The 18,285-nt window shown below is 37.1% G+C and overlaps 1 protein-coding gene across 10 annotated transcripts in view; it reads right to left on the bottom strand.

The window, feature by feature from the left end:
* The window catches only part of LOC150096973 (centrosomal protein of 76 kDa-like), a 224,173-nt gene that overhangs the window by 86,100 nt on the left and 119,788 nt on the right, over positions 1 to 18,285 (bottom strand). For 8 of the 10 annotated variants that reach the window (XM_090408529.1, XM_090408522.1, XM_090408523.1 and 5 more), the window contains one exon: positions 5,580 to 6,001. In XM_090408529.1, coding sequence (XP_090264655.1) covers positions 5,580 to 6,001 — 422 coding nt within the window. The remainder of the gene's footprint in view (positions 1 to 5,579; positions 6,002 to 18,285) is intronic. The other 2 variants (XM_090408530.1, XM_090408532.1) reach the window with 1 other exon arrangement.

Raw genomic sequence — 18,285 nt, 5'->3', positions numbered from 1 at the left:
ATATTCATGAATGCTAACAAAGTTCCTTCTTAAAAAAGTATTGATGCTACGCATTGACTCCCTTATTTTTTCTTTAGGTGTTTTTGATGTCTAGCCTGATTGTTTTATTTCTAACCCATCTCAAAGTTCCATAAATTACAATTGGCTTGAACACTCTTTTATAGTTTAGTGTATTGACTAATTTCTCTGTTATTCCATATAAATTCATTTAACTGATTGACCACATTCTAGTTTTCTTATTCAATAGCCTACTTCCATACTTAATTTGCCATTTTCTCTAAAAATTGTGCCTAAATACATGAAATATTTTACTTGTTCTACAGGTTCACAATTCAGAATGTAGATATTATTTTCCATATCCCTGCCCATTTTCATTCTTCTTCTTTGTCTTTTATTGCTCACTTTCATGCTAAATTTGTTAAAGCAGTTATTCAGTTTAATTAAAGAATCCTGCAAATGGTACCAAATTTATTTAAGTTTAATGTGTCTTTCTTTGATAATGTGATACATATAACAGTGGCAAATGACAGATAATGAATTATACTTTCTGCACCTCACTCACTTCAAACTGCAACTTGCAACTTCATTGTAGACTATACCATATAACTGAAATGTTATATGGATATGAATAGCTTTTCTCTAGCACCTTGCATATACCATTTCACAATCTAAGAAATACAGATCCTTATTATATCCTTTCTCAACTATTTGTTGTAAAGTGAAATGTGATCCTTATTATTATTATCCTCAAATCTCCATGGAGTCAAAGACTCGTCATGGGAGGCTCCCCTTGTCATATACACAGCTCATCATACCATGCCTTAAATACACTCATTCTCTGTAGAGAATGCATTGCCTGACACCACATTGTTAGGCAATGCATTCCAATTATTAACCATTCTCTATGCAAAACCTATTTCTCACTCCTTTGCTCATCCTCCTTATAGAGGTTCCAGGACCGACCTTTTGTTCTCTGTGCATCTACCACCATTCTATGAAAAACCTCTTCAATGTTAATCTGATAAGAACCCCATACCAACTTATATGTCTTATAAAACAAATTTATACAACTTACACAACAAACAGTAAGTACTGTTTTCACCCATTCATCCACAACTCTCTCTCTCTCTCTCTCTCTCTGGTTTTGCTACTCAATGATATTTTTGCTGTTTGGCCTCATTCTGACGATGAACTTATCACCTTCCTATATTGGCTCAACAGATTTCACCGATCTATTCATTTCATTGTAGAAAAAGAAAGAAAATATGCTGCTAGTTTAGACATCCTTCTTGCTTGCACAGCCTCTGGTACTTTGGTCAACCAGTATTTATCGGAAACCTACCTTTACTTGACAACACCCAAAAAATGGGTGTTGTCAAGTCATTAATTAATAGAGCAAACAATGTTTGCTCTTCTCTCTCTCTCTCTCTCTCTAGCTTACAACAAGAACTTCTTACTATCAAAACTTTGATGGGATTAAATGATTATAACCCTCATCAAATCCAACAGATAATTGACACCTATGATCCATTACCAAAGAATTCTTTATTAGACTAGAGGGTTCTACTCCTCTATATTTCTGGCATCTCTGAACTTATTGATAGAATTCTGAAGTTTCAGCTTAATCCCACATATTTTCCTATCAACAAAATTTCTCATCTATTACTATCTACAAAAGACAAACGGTCACTTCTGTCTTAATTATTATTATTATTCATTATTATTTTTTTCCCCCACTAGAGGTCATGTCAGTAGAATAACTTGTGATCAATTCATTGTTTCTCTTGCTTACTGTATGTAATGTAACTTAGCTTGTCCTGTATATTTGTATATGCTCCAGATGATGATCTTAATATGAAGATTGAAATGTCGGGATATTAAAATAGTTATTTATAACACAGTTGTAAAGTCCATAATTTTTAAAATGAATGCTGATCACTGTGTAACACTAAATGAAAGGATGATGAAAGAACGCTTTTTTTGTGTGCCAATTTTGGCCATTTTTTCTTCAGTTCTTCTTTTAAATGACATATAATCGATTCCTGTTATTGTCTTACACTTTTCCAAATAGTCTATCGTGATGAATCCCAAAAAACAGTGGCCATCACCTTCCTAGCTGACAAAACTGTCTTCTTTTTTTTCGGTACTCTTTCACCAGGCATTGCCCACTGTTTTGACTGCTGCTTGGACTCAGGTGTGTAGTGGTGGATCTAAGTTTCATCTACAGTCACAAATCGATGTAAAAAATCCTGCGAATTGCAATTAAACATCGCCAAACGCTGCTTTGAAATGTCTTTTCGCATGCGTTTTTGATCAAGAGTCAACAATCACAGTACCCATCATGAACACAGCTTTTTCATGTGCAATTTTTCATGCAGGATATTACACACCCATTCAGTTGATATGCCTGCAATCTCAGCAATCTCATACACTTTCACTCAGCGGTTCCATAACGATACTATGTATTTTGTCAATCATTTCCTTCATAGTGACCTCAGTCGGGCGTCCGGAGTGCACTTCATCTTCGATGGACTTACGACCACGTTTAACCTCATTTATCCAAAAATAAATGGTCTTTAATGCTGGTGCAGAGTCCCCATGAACTGCATCTAACTCAGCTTTGATCTGTGCAGCCGTCCACTTCTTCAAATAAAAGTGTTTTAGAACTGCATGAAACTTCTTTTTCTCCATTTTTATGAAAAATGCAAACACCATCATTTTAAATATTTTCCAAACAAGAACTACGCATCGCACTGGCTAAAATTTTTCCAGGGGTCATGAAAAAGATGATACATGCTGATACTGATATGAATGAAAGAATTGTATCAATGTCTATTGGAAATTTACCAAACTTTTCAAACAACTCTTGTATCTCTATACAGAAAAGTCCATTCTACTTAATTTTTTCACAATAACAATGGTTAGATTGAAATCAAAACTGACAAATTTTAATAAGGATCTTAATTATAAAATTTCATTAAATTTCATCCAGGCTGGAGTGGAATTATTAATATCAATTCAAAACTTCATTACCAAAATTTTTTAAAAGTGATCCTGTTGGAACTAAAACTGAACCCCACAGTCTTCTTGTTTCTTTAACAAATTCCGATGTTTGCATGTATTTCACTAAGTCATAGAGTTGTTGCAATATAAAATTTAATGCACTTTGGGATGAAAAGATTACATACTCTGTATCAGATTGATGGTAATAGGTTACAGGAAATTGATGAGGCTATGGTTCTGGGGATGATGATTGATAGAAATTTGAAATTCCATGGACATATTGCATTGGATGTTGAAGAACACATTGACAAGTAAAGATAGGGAGGTTATTATCCCTCTTTATAATACCAGCCTGGTTGGCCGAGTGGTTAGTGTACCCGCTCTGCTGCCGAAAGGCTGCAGGTTCAAATCCCGCAATGGGCATGGATGTTTGTGATTGTTTGTGAAAATACTGGTGGTGGGCAGTAGATGGCATTGGTGTAGATGATAATGGTAGTTGCAGTTCACTGTAGTTGGTGGATTGAGTTGTGGATACGGAGAGTTGTAGAGTAGGTCGATGAGTCTTTGGACTCCTTGAAGGTGTCATCACATCATAATAATAATAATAATAATAAGGCTATGATTTGGCTATGATTATACATGTTATATATATGTTAAGGCTATGATTAACAGTTGCCACATGTTGACAACTGTGCATAAATTTGGTCACCTGCATTTTTTGAGAATCAGGAAGTGGTGGAGAGATTCAGAGATGAGTGAACACTCCGATGACATGTCTGTGAAATGCTTCCTTTGAGGATAGATTGAAGGTGAGTTGAGTTTTGCTTACAGGCAGAGTAAATGGGATATGATAGAAAGTTATAAGTTACTGAAGGATTCTACAAGATTGACACAGAAGAATTTTTCAATACATGGGGAGTAGTGGGAAAACAGGGAATCATACTTGGAAGTTGTCTAAGAGCATGGTTAGTAAGGGTGTGCAGACTAGGTTCTTTATTTGGAGAGTGGTAAATGAGTGGAGTGGATTGCCAGAGGTGGTTGTTCTTCTCAGTGGGAACCAAGAACTGATCTTGAATGGCATCTAGAAGTTATTGTTTTCCAAAAATCATCAAAAAGTTCCTGAGAGAACAAATGATACATGTTCTGTGCTTTTTTTTCCGTAGTTGTACTATCAGTGGTTTATCTGAGATTATTTATTTATTTTATATTCTTTATAAATTAAATTGTATTAATATAATATATAAGTTAATATATTAATTTATATATATATATATACAGGGTGTTTGGGATAAATTTGACATATTTATAATTAATTATATTTTTCCGTAAGTTACATGTATTAACACACACTTCTCTTCATTTAAAAGTTTGGACCCTTCTTCATTCATATACAAGATGTCAGAAAGGATGGATAGCTGGAACCCACCTGAATCATGGAAGAGAATAACTTGTATCATGATGATTCGTGCCCGCCATCAAAATAAGGATATTACGACTGCTGCCCAATGCTCCCTGAATACAGTAAAAACAATCAGGCATGAACTAGAGACTTGCAATGGTGACTACGAGGATGCAGCAAGAAGAAAGATCCCTAGCAGACGATCTGATTGCGTTCGTACAGCAGAATTCCTCGCAAATCTGCAGGAACAGGTGTTGAAGAACCCTGGCATTGGAATTCGGGCTTTGTTCGTGGAGTTGCTAACTGTAGTCAAGCCCTGGATAACAAGGGTAGCCAATGGTAGGCCGTATGTATGGCAGCAGGATTCGGCCCCTTGCCACACCTCTGGGAAAAGTCAAAAATGGTTGTCTGAAAATTTCTACGACTTCACCAGTCCAAATGTTTGGCCTCCAAACTCCCCAGACCTTAACCCCATGGATTATTTTGTATGGGGCGCAGTTGAAAAAGACACCAATCGCACTTCCAGTAATACAAAAGCCCAGTTAATGGATAAAATTAAAACAGTTTTTGCGGCCCTTCCCAGGGAAACTGTAGCATCAGCTTGTTCGAGGTTCCGAAGCAGAATTGAAGCTGTGATCGATGCTAATGGTGGTTATTTTGAGTAAATCTTGTTGATAGTATTGTAATTAACTCTGCCTGTAATGTTTTTTTGTCAATTCATTAAATTTAATAGATACAAAGAAGATTTTCTTTTTCCTTACGAAACTGTCAAATTTATCCCGAACACCCTGTATATCAGGCACTGAGAATAATGAATTATTTATCTAATTCAGTAACAGTTTTTATTTTCAACTAATAACAGTTTTTAAATTCAAACAATTATTGTGATCGAAATAGTTTACATTCTTCAGAGAGCTTTCTAAGATCTTTACTTGACTACTTCAAATATCAGTCACAAATGAAAGTGCATGAAATGAAGAAATTTTCCAAGTCCGTTTTACTATATTTCTTTAAAAATAAATAATAATAAAAAAAATAAACTGGTTCATAAGATTTTAATTATTTTTGACTACTTTAAATGTCAAATAACTACAAATTAAGATGCAAGTAATACAGAAATTTTCCCAAGTTTGTTTTACTAAATTTAATTAAAAAATATCATTCAATAAATACTTACACCTGATTTTACACTAAGAAAAGTAAATAAGTTCAGCCAGTGTTCTGTTTGTGCAGTACCTGCAAGGGAAGAATATGCAATTTTGTTATTAAATAATGACACAAACCAAGCAGCTTCACGTGGGGTTTTAATTAATCTCTTAGTTCTCATTGGCATGATCCACCTAATCACTGGATGTGTTGATGCATTTTCATCTTGAGAAAATAATTTTACATATCTCTGTGAATATTCATGAGAGATATTTGTATATTCTTCATACCAAAGTTTAGAATAAGTCAAGAAAAGGCGTTCTCGTTCTGTTGCCTCACTTTTCTCCACAGATATCTGAGCAGATACAATCTCTTGGCTGAGAGAAGAAGTTAAAGATGGAACCAGCTCAAATTCAATTTCTAGCAAACCAACTGGGACCTCATTTTCAAGACCTAAGAAGAAAATTTTCTTACAACAGTCACTGAATGATCAAACATAACATAATGATTCAATGAAAATTTAACTAACAAATATAAATTAATACTATATAAATAATTAAATGATAATTCCTGTAAACATTACAGTACTTTTATTTTATCATGAGACTTGTAACATGGGTTATCCCTGGAAATTACAGCTTTTAAAATTAATATATCTATTAATAACTATCTAATGCATTCACAGGGAACAAATTGAAGGGAAATATGATGTATGCAGAGCTCAGAAAATTGGGAAGCGAATACCAAAAAAAAAAAAAAAAAAAGCATGGAGGGGGGGGGGAGAAGCAGTGTCAGGTAACTATGCTGTGTTCTAAATTATGCTTTTAACAATGCAGCTAGTAATCTTGGAAGTGATTAGATTGCAATTAATCGTGTACTGTTATCCTTCAGATCAGTGAAAGTAAAGAATGTGTAAAAGTACACCATGGAGCTTTAGATATTGTTATTAATATCAGATCCCATGGAGTCAAAGGACTGATAACAGGAGGTCCACACTCTCATGCAAAGAGATCATCTAACCATGACCTAGACCAATTCACAGTTTCTGCACTCACTACACTTCCAGACAATGCATTCCACTTACCAAGAAATCCCTATGCAAAGAACCTGCTCCTCACTCCTTCCTTATATAACTTCCAAGGATGGTCTTTTGTCCTACACTTACCTTCCTGTAATATATGAAAAATCTCCTCCACATTAATCTGGTAACAATCCCTTACTAACTTATGTCTCAATCATATCCTCTCTCCTTCTATTCAGAAGGCACTGCAACTTGCATTCCCTCAATCTGCTCTTATATTACACATTCCATAGACCTGAAATGCACCACCATAGTGCAACTGAAAGAACAACAGTATATTGCACCCTTCGATTGGAAAAGGCCTAAATTTGAGTCATGTCATAAAGAGAGCAATCTTTATATGGGCTTTTTTCATTTTCTTTTTTTTTTTAATTTGAAGGTGAGTTTGCCGATCTCATGTGGAGATAGGAGGATTTTATCTCCTGGAAACTCTGATTCAATTCTCTTTCCAGCCTTCAGAATACACGCAGTTTGCACACAAAAAATACTGTTGGTGATGGGCAGTAGATGCACTGATGGTTGCTGTGTGTAGTAAGAGAATTAAGTAGTAGGAGAAATAGTTAAATATATGTAGCAGAGTGGAGTAGAGTATCCTCCTGCATGCAACGAGTCCTTGAACTTCTTAGAGGTATCATGTAATAATAATAATAATAACAGCTGACTTAGTGAGTGAGCCTACTCTGGATCTTCCATATAATATATACTTATCCTCCTGAAAACCATGCAACCAAATTCCACACAGTAGTCCATGTGTGGCCTAATCAAGGACTTATGCAAGAGAACAACGAAAACCTCTTTGCTTCTGCATGTCAAGATTCTCCTCCTCATCACTGCCATAATCTGTTGTGATGTTCTTTTGTCAAGTCCTACTGCCTTATTAACATGAAGTTTACTTCATTTCTCACATACTTCCTGCTCACTCACCGTCAATCCCTCCTCCACCATATCCTCTACACTTCAACTTCTCCCCTCACACAGATAAACTGCTCACTCAATACTTCAACAATATCCTCTACATCACTTACCAATCTATTACTGTCATCAACTAACATTATCTTTCCATAATCATCCTTCTTCTTCTTGCCACATATCGAAAGAACTCAAGGATTTTTCTTGGCTTGACTAGCTAATTTCTGCTCATACTGCACTTCTACTATCTTTACCTAATTAATCACCTTCCTGGTCTGTTCTTTATACTCTTCATGCAACCAATCATTACCAACATGCATCTTGTATTGCCTCCACAATGCTGTCTTCTTTCAGATTTCATGCTTAATCTCTTCATTCATCCATTTTACTCCTACCTTATTTAGCCTTTTCACCTTTGAAAGACACTGAGACACTATTGTTTGTTACACAGCTCTTGATGAATGCCCAAACAGCATCTTTCTCCCTTCCACTCTCAACAATTCTCTTTCCATGCTCTCTTGCTCCTAGTTGTCACTAAAGTTTTTCGTAATCACCAGCCCAGTAGTTATCATATGACTAGCTATAACCCAGGTGATCACTTCATGGTCGATATCTCACCAACTGGAGGATTTTAGACGCTCCATTCATAATCACATCCACTGATGATATAATAAGATCTAAGACTTTCAACTCTCATGTTCCCTCCAAAAGATTGTTTTCCTTTAAGAATTCAAGAAATTCATTACCCTTATTCCCTCATGCCTTCACTCCAATCAACCACAAGTGAAAGGTGATCACCCATAATGATAACTGTCTTCTTGTTCACTAAGCCAAGCCTATACATTTATTTCTCTTTACCCTCCACATTATACAGTCTGTAGACTCATCCTATCAACTTCCACCTCACACCATACTACTGCAAATCTGCTGCCACTATTTTCACTATGTATTTCAAACTTGTGTAGATATAATTCCCTTGCTAGCACTCCCTTCTTGCCCTTTTTTTACCCTTATGAAAAACATAATATCCCTCCTTTCTTTTAAGCTTACACGGTGATCCGAATACATTTTTGAAAATTATGGAGACAACTACCGTGTTTGAATAAAAACTTTAGTTTAATATAACTAAAATCTACATTCAATGTTTATGTCAAGGTCATCTTCTGGAGCATACAACTATACACTGAAAACAAGTTATACTACAATCAAACTGCTTTGTTAAAGTTACTGACCAACTGCTACAACAATTGCTGGCCTGACCTCTGGTGAAAAAAAAAAAAAAAATTATACATCAACGCTAGAGTCCTATTATTAGTGTTATCTGTTGGTTGTAGAAATACATTGGGCAACAACAAGTCCATGTATCTATCTATATACATATATTAATATCATGATTATATATGTACATTCCAGCCAGTTGGAATGGAATGGTTTCTAATACTAGCTGAAGATTGGCTAGAGTCCTGACTTATGCTGGATCTTATATATTAGGTAGGCTGAATGTGTGCCATCCATATCCTTGGAATTTTCATGCCATCTTTGTTGTTGATATTTGGGTGGTTTATCAGGATTTCGCAGGCTTCCTTAAATTTTCTTTCATACTAGGTTTTTGTATGTTGTAAAGAGCAGGTGCTTTTCCAGTTGATTTGGGTGTAAGGTGTTGAGCGCATGATCTGAGAGGCCTGCTTCACCATAATGGTTATATTTAATGTATCTAATGTGTTCTTTCTTACGTATAGGGATTGTCCGTCCTGTTTCACCAATGTACGGTAAGTTACAGGTGCAGCAGATGCAATAGACTCCAGGATGTGCCAATGGGAGGATAGGATTCTTAGAGGAGCTGAATATGGTTTTAAATTTAGTGGGTGGCATTGAGGTTCTAATGTTGTAGGATTCTGTTGATTTTTTCTGATAACCCTTTAATGTATGGGATGGATGGCTATAGTTTTACTGTAATCTAGATTTGTTTTTGTTGTTGTTTTATGGAGTATTTTATTAATAGTATTTTTGTTATAGCCATTATTTATGAATGTGTCGCTGATGATTTTTAGTTCTTGTTTCAGGGTTGCTGGTAAGAGCAAATTGTTGTAGCTCTGTTTTTAAGGGTGTTAATGACTCCATATTTTTGTGATGGGTGGTGGGTATGAATTAACATGTATGTATTGGCCTCTGTGTGTGTGTGTGTGTGTGTGTGTGTGTGTGTGTGTGTGTGTGTGTGTGTGTGTGTGTGTGTGTGTGTGTGTGTGTGTGTGTGTTGGTTTTCAGTAGACCGTGAAGGATAGACTGCCTGAAGGAAGACGTGTGACTAGTGTGTCTAAGAATGGGAGCGAGTTTTGATTTTCGATTTCAATGGTAAATTGTATGCATTCGTGTTGTTTGTTCAGGTGGCTAAGGAATGTGTTTAGCGTTTGTCGTCCGTGTGGCCAGATCACGAACACGTCGTCAATGTATCTAAGTCAGATTGTCAGTCTTAGCATGGCGGAATCAAGAGCCCTTTGCTCAAAGGTTTCCATGTAGAAGTTAGCGATTGGGGGGGGGGGGGGATAGTGGTGAGCCCATGGCTGTACCTTCTTTTTGTAGATAAAATTTGTTTTGCCACACGAAATAACCAGACTGTAGTACGTGGGCAAAGAGGGCCGTAATGTCGGGCGGAAATTTGTTCTGTAGGAGAATTGTGTCATTGATGGGGACATTAGTGAAAAGGGCAGAAACATCAAAACTGACTAATAAGTCGTCTTTGTCGAGTGTTAATTGCTGCGAGTGTTATGGTTTTAATTTTGTTTATAAAGTGTTGTGTGTTTTTTATGTAGGAGAGGGAATGACCTACCAACTCCTTGAGTGTTGATGCTAATTTCTTGGCTAAGTGGTAATTAGGGCTGTCTATTCCTTCCACAATTGGTCGAAGGGGCACATTTTGTTTGTGTATTTTCAGGACCCCATATATTCTGGGGTGGCAGGTGTAGTGCATAGTTAAGTTTGAGTTTTTTAACCGTGTCCGGTGGCCAAGAAGTGACGGACTCGAGTAGTTTCAATGTTTTATCCTTTATCCTGTTTGTTGGATTATAATTTACCAGCTTATATGTGTTACTCAGCTACTAGTTGATTCATCTGAAGTATGTATGTTGACCTGTCAAGAACAACAGTGGCATTGCCTTTATCCAATTTTGTTATTATTGTCTTGGTTGGTTTGACTTAATTGCAGCAATTTCTGTTTTTGTGAGATTGTTCTGTATGGTTTTCTTAATGTTCAGGACATTACTAGTTTCTAATCGTATTTTATTGGCTATATAGGGACATGATGACTCTTTCTATGTGGTAGATAAAATCCAATTTCTTTACCTTTTTAGGTGCTATTGCATAGTTAAGTCCTTTATTCAGGAGCGTAAGTTTGCTGCTGTTCAGGGTGTGGCTTGATAGGTTGATCACATGGTTCTTGCTTGCCGGTGGTTGGTCGCTCCTTGTCTCCCTTGTTTGTTGTTCATTGTTAGTGTTTATTGGGGAGGAGGTCTCCTGATTGGATAGATTCCTGTGATTGGCCGCCATATTTCGCCATTGTTTCAAACTGTGGAATTTGGTCTTGAGTTTTTCTTTATTCTTTTCCAGGGTATATTTGGCCGAATTGTCAGTAATTCTTTCAAGTACTTGTAGAATGTCTGGATTAATATAGTTCGATAGTTCAGATTGCAATTTTGAAATGAGATTTTGAGTTATTGGCAGGCTGATTGGATCTGTTCTCTGAGCATTGCTTTTTCTGTGCAGTCATAAATACGGAGTTATTTAGCTGACGTAAATTTCTTTTTTAGCCTGATGAGTCAGACTAAAAAAGATTGATCTTGATTCTGCCACGCTAAGACCGACAGTCTGGCTTAGATACATTGATGACGTGTTCGTGATCTGGCCACACGGGCGACAAACGCTAAACACATTCCTTAGACACCTGAACAAACAACATAAACGCATACAATTTACCATTGAAATCGAAAATCAAAACTCGCTCCCGTTCCTAGACACACTAGTCACATGTCTTCCTTCAGGCAGTCTATCCTTCACGGTCTACTGAAAACCGACACACACACACACACACATACGGGCCAATACATACATGCTAATTCATACCACCACCACCCATCACAAAAATATGGAGTCATTAACACCCTTAAAAACAGAGCTACAACAATTTGCTCTAACCAGCAAGCCCTGAAACAAGAACTAAAAATCATCAGCGACACATTCATAAATAATGGCTATAACAAAAATACCATTAATAAAATACTCCATAAAACAACAACAAAAACGAATCTAGATTACAGTAAAACTATAGCCATCCCATACATTAAAGGGTTATCAGAAAAAATCAACAGAATCCTACAACATTAGAACCTCAATGCCACCCACTAAACTTAAAACCATATTCAGCTCCTCTAAGGATCCTCTCCTCCCATTGGCACATCCTAAAGTCTATTGCATCTGCTGCACCTGTAACTTACCGTACATTGGTGAAACAGGATGGACAATCCCTATACGTAAGAAAGAACATATTAGACACATTAAATATAACCATTATGGTGAAGCAGGCCTCTCAGATCACGCACTCAACACCTTACACCAAATCAATTGGAAAAGCACCCGCTCTTTACAACATACAAAAACCTGGTATGAAAGGAAATTTAAGGAAGCCTGCGAAATCCTGATAAACCACCCAAATATCAACAACAAAGATGGCAAGAAAATTCCAAGGATCTGGATGGCACACATTCAGCCTACCTAATATATAAGATCCAGCATAAGTCAGGATTCTAGCCAATCTTCATCTAGTATTAGAAACCATTCCATACCAACTGGCTGGAATATACATATATAATCATGATGTTAATATATGTATATAGATAGATACATGGACTTGTTGTTGCCCAATGTATTTCTACAACCAACAGATAACACTAATAATAGGACTCTAGCGTTGATGTATAATTTTTTTTTTTTTTTCACCAGAGGTCAGGCCAGCAATTGTTGTAGCAGTTGGTCAGTAACTTTAACAAAGCAGTTTGATTGTAGTATAACTTGTTTTCAGTGTATAGTTTTTTTTCCAGAAGATGACCTTGACATAAATGTCGAATGTAGATTTTAGTTATATTAAATATTAGTTATATTAATTGAATAAAGTTTTTATTCAAACACGGTAGTTGTCTCCATAATTCCTCAAAAATGTATCATATCCCTCCATTTCTATTTCTCTTATAATATCATTGTCATCCAACCATGATTCACTTAATCAAACAATTTTCAGGAGAATAAACTCAATGCAACAATTTCATACTCCTGACATGTTTAAATAAGCATAGCAATATATTTCTTGTTCTATAACCAGTCCCACTCATGCCACCCATCACTTGTGACGTCTCCACACTTACTCCTGTCTTCTCACACTTACCTTGTGTCGTATATATCACACCAGACTCAACCAAAGGTGGTGATTTTAGGTGAGAGATGAATTGAATTTCATTGTCCAGTGTGAGACCAGCACAAGGCCCTTCACCTGTGACGTCTCCACACTTGCTCCTGTCTTCTCACACTTACCTCGTGTCATATATATCACACCAGACTCAACCAAAGGTGGAAGATTTTAGGTGAGAGATGAATTGAATTTCATTGTCCAGTGTGAGACCATCATGCTGCTTATTGCAGATATGAAGTGCCTTGAAAATGTTCCATGTCTGTCTCTAGAACAGGATTTCAGGAACTATGTAAAAATAAATGAAAAATACAAAAAAAAAATTATATAAATAAAATTTATAAAAATAGAAAAAATAAATAAAACTTAGCCCACCAACAGTACAAAATATACTATAGGTTAACATATAACCTTTCGTGGGAGAGCAACATAAAAAATCTCCCCATGAATTCCTGGTAGTCTCTATACATTCATTCGTTACTGGTTTCAAAATAAACTCTGCTTACATTTTGTCTCCCTGACTCACCATTTCCCTGTCCAACTTTCATTCCTGCTATAACATTCTCACTCTTCACAATCACTTCAGTCTCACATGGTCCACTCTTCTGCACATTTACATCATCCCTAATTTTCTGTGCACTATAATCCATATGAGACAATCAAGGACTTATACAGTAGAGCAGAATCTCTTTTTTTTCTACAAGTTAAGATCTTCAGCATCATTCGCTATAATCTGATGTGAAGCCTTCACAACTTGCACAATGTGTTCTCTGAATTTCAGATCCTAGTCCACCACCAACCACTCCAAGGTCTCTTATATCAACTTCCTTCAGAATTTCCCTGTCGAGTGTAAAGTGTAAAGTGTACACTTTGCATCCCATTGTTGCTTACTAAATTTCAGAACCTTACGCTTGACAACAGTGAATTGACGTTTCATGCTGTTGTCTTATTTACACTTACTGTTTACATTTACACTTTGTAAATGTAAACAGTTACAAATCTTACTAGGCTGAAGTCTTTACAAGAGATAACCCAATTCCAGCACGAGGCATCCTAATGGTCATACGCTGATGGCAGTGCCAAGCCACCAGCAGAGCATGCAGAGACAGAATTTTAAAGTCTCATTATGACAGTCCTAATAAAGAGAGGTCTTTATAACTAGTGGAGCACCAAACCCAGTAAAATGCAATAGTAGCACTGGTAAAGTGAGGAGTTGCCCCAAACTCCTCTTGTATTAGTCTTACAAGATATTGGTTCTGCTTGTAGTATTGCACCTTGTTATGATGGCTAGAGGTGTGTGGGTGCTCACCCACTACCTGGGCATCGATAACCCATACTTCTTTTTCTTTCTTTATTATCAAATCTGGTTTCCTTATGCCTACCTCTGTATGGAAGTGAGGCTCTACCTCATGATCTCCCAACCTTTATTTCTTAAATGGTTATTTAATATGGAAACCATGCCATCATACCTCTGTACATGGATTCCATGTGTTCTAAAACAAACACTGAGAGATGCGAGATAGAGTTTCACTACAACGGCAGCCAGCCCTACAGTTAATGTTATCTCTATCCCAGTGAGCTATATGGGCTCTCGTGGGTAGGGCATTAATTCTAGTAAGTCTAGTAATGTAGTCCTAATAAGGTCTAGATACTCATATCCTGGTAGTAATCTGGTGCCATCCACTGATGTTGAGGGGCACCTTATAAGATTCACAAAGAGAAGCGCCATCAACAGAGCCATGAAGTAGAGATGCCCATCTCTTATACTCTGCCAATGCTGTTACTATCTGGGAGTCCTGGTACTGGGTCCAACCCCCTAGAAATCTGTAATCATCTTGAATAATAGAACAATGGAAAGCCTCCCTGCAGATGAGTGAGGAGGAGGCTTCAAGCTTTGCTAACCAGATGAAATGCAGTCGTGGAATCAACCAGCAGAGAGATGGAATACCGAGCCCTCCATCCTTCACTCTAGCATGAAAATATGCCACTGGGGTGTCAGGAGGTAGGCGGAGACAAGATCTCACTGCAGAGAGAACTGCCTTATCCATTTGGGATAGTACTGAAACATAAGTTCATACTGTTGTCCACTCATACAAGCTATTCAAGTCCTCCAGTAAGGCCGCAATGTCTGCTTCATTCCTTATCACCAGTTTTGCATTATCTGCAGACAGTTGTATATCACCAGTTAAAAGTATCCCAATATCATTAACATACAAATTAAATAACAATGGTCCCAAAACTGGCCCTTGTGGCACACCACTAATCACTTTTCCTCTTTCGAGATAGTCCACCCCATACAGAAACTGCCAATGCTTATCTGATAGCCATTCACCTATCCAACTCACTAGTCTATCATCCAATCCCATCTGCTTCAGATGGGATTGGATGATAGACTAGTGAGTTGAAAAAATTTCTTCCACATTACTCTGGTAACATCCCTTTATCAACTTAAATATCTTAACCATATCCCCTCTATTCCTTCCAGGGATAGTCTCTGGTTCTTCTCTTGCCTTCTACTATTTTTATAATCCCTTCTGAATTAATTCGGATAAAATCCCCTCACTAACTTAAGCGTCTCTATTGTGTCACCTCTTTTTCTCCTACCCACCAAACTCTGCAGTCCACATTCCTTTAACAGGCCTTCCTTTCTTCAGAGCCGACATTCCACAGTCCTTATACTGTCTTAGTCACTCACCACTGGGTACCCTCGTTTCCAGATCACAATAAAACCAGTTAACCAAATCTGAGCACAATAGTCCAAGTGTGGTCTGACCAGTGCTTTATACAGTGGTACAACCACCTCCTTATCCCTATATGTTAGAGTACTTCTTATCATAGTGGCATTATGATGGGCAGTCTTTGCAACACTTGCAATATGCCCTATAAACTTAAGTCTACTGTCAACCATTACTCCCACATCTCATTCACTTCTTGCAGTACAGTGCCATCAATAAAGTACACAGTCTTATATTTCTATACTCCAAAATGCACATTTTGCACTTACTTAGTTGATAAAAACACACTAACTAGTAAAGATAGGGAGGTTATTATTCCTCTTTATAAGCTATAATTCAGCCACATCTTGACACTACTGTGCAGAGATTTGATCACCTGAGTTTCTTGGGAATCAGGAGGTTGTGGAGAGGATTCACAGATGACTAACAAGCTGATGACAGGTCTGTGAAATGTTCCCTAAGAAGATAGGTTGAGGGTGTGTGGATTACAGATATTAGATTTCATAACACATGTAGACTGCACTCTTTAGAAAACATAAGAGAAGACTGTTCAACAAAACAGAAGCAGAAAAATGAATGAATAAACGAAGAGGAAGAAATATATCTTCCGCGAGTTGAACAGAAGCTGCATGTGTTTTAACAGATTCAGGGAACTGTTGGAGAAATATCAATGCTAATTCTGATGAACAATAATCATGGAAATATTTTAAAAACTAATTTTAATGTCTCATTCTAGAAAGAAAGATTGTTCTGTTCTCTCCCTCACTTTTGACAATATTCCTGTCGCCAGCCAGAACAAATTTTCTCTCAATGGGTTAACTCTCACATCCATTCAGCCTTAATCTCTTAATCTTCTTAATTTCTTCATGAATGAAGGGATTAAGCATGCAATACAAACAAGAAAGGAATTATGCAGGGAACATAAGAGGAGTGATAATAATCAATTCCATAAGATACAAAGCACAGCAAGAAGGATAACTTATGTTGGTAAGGGTAGAAAAATGAAATATGAGAAGCAGTTAGCTAATGAAGCCAAAAAAAAAAAAAAAATCTTAGGGTGTTCTTTCGATATGTAGCCAAAAAAAAAGAATGATTATGGTAGAATGGCAGTGGTTGGAGAAAATGGTATAAGGACAACTGCTGTAGAGGATATTATTATTATTATTATTAGACACCTCCAGGGAGTCCAAAGACTCATCGAGGGGGAGTGTGCCAACAGCACTGAACGATTGAACCCCTTCCAACTACTAACTGCGCTCAAACTTACTTAACTGAGCCATTAGTAGCAGAGGCCCTACCAATCGACCAACCTTTGCCAGCACAGTTCATAAAGGTCTTTCATCTTGTGAATGTAACATCATAGAGAGTTTGAGAGCAGTGAATGATGAGGAGGAGCGACAGAATGTGAGTACATGGGAAGTATATCGTGAGTATATGGGGAATTATGCAAACTTGATGTTAATAACGACAGTGGGACTTGATGTATCACCACGCATTTTGAAGGAATGTGCAAGGGAGTTGATATATGCCTTGACATATTTGTTTAATATGAATCTTACATTGGATCAAGTCCCAAAGGAGTAGAAGGAAGGCAAGATTGCACTGCTTCACAAAAGAGTTGAGAGAATTCAAGCATCCAATTATAGGGTAGAAAAATCTGTGTGTTAGGTGTTGTGGGTAAACTGTTGGAGAGGCTAGTGAGAATCTGGATCCAGAATTGAATCAACAACAACAATGGTATTATCTTCAATGGACAGCACAGATTTGCTAAAGGGAGGTCATGTTTTGGTAATCTACTTACTTATTATAATAAGGTGATAGCAGCACTGGACGTGGAAGATGAATAGACAATAGTATACTTAGACTTCGCAAAGGCTTATCGCATGACAAGTTGATAGTCAAAAGAGAGTGGATGAAGTTGTATTATTAGACTAGTGCAATGGATTGGAGATTGGCTGTCTGATAAGTATCAACAATTTGTTGTATGGGGGGGAGCAATATCCCAGAAGAGGAAAGTCACTAGTGGTGTGTCTCAGGGGCCTGTTTTAGGGCCATTGCTGTTTAACCTGTATAGTAACGATATTGCAGAAGATTTGAATGGGGATACTGAGTTGTTTGCAGATGATGCCAAGTTGGGATGAACTATGAGGAGTAGAGCAGATGTGGTGGCCTTACAAGAAGACTTGAAGAGGCTGAGTGAATTGACATGGGAGTGGGGTATGCTAGTTGGATGTGCAAAATGTAGGGTTTTAAAATTTGGAAAACGGAGATGGAATATAGAATTTACTCTTGGTGGGGATATATTGTTATAGGTGGAGGAAATAAGAGACCTTGTAGTGATGGTGAATAAGGATTTAAATTTAGAGGACATATTGTCAAAATTGTGAGGACAACACAATGAATTCTGGCAATGATGCAGAGGACCTGACTTGTAGAAGTAAGGAGATTCTGTTTCACTGCATAAGGCTCTGATTAAGCCACATATACACAGATCTTGTCACCTTGTTTTCAAAAGGATGAAGAGATACTGGAGAGAGTCCAGAGGTGATTGACTAAAATA

This window comes from Typopeltis vanoorti, chromosome 18 (assembly GCF_054136105.1).
Source record: "Typopeltis vanoorti isolate ZY-2024b chromosome 18, IOZ_Tvanoo_1.0, whole genome shotgun sequence".
NCBI classification, from domain to species: domain Eukaryota; kingdom Metazoa; phylum Arthropoda; class Arachnida; order Uropygi; family Thelyphonidae; genus Typopeltis; species Typopeltis vanoorti.
Note: the sequence above shows the minus strand (reverse complement) of the source record. Positions and strands in the feature narration are given on the sequence as shown.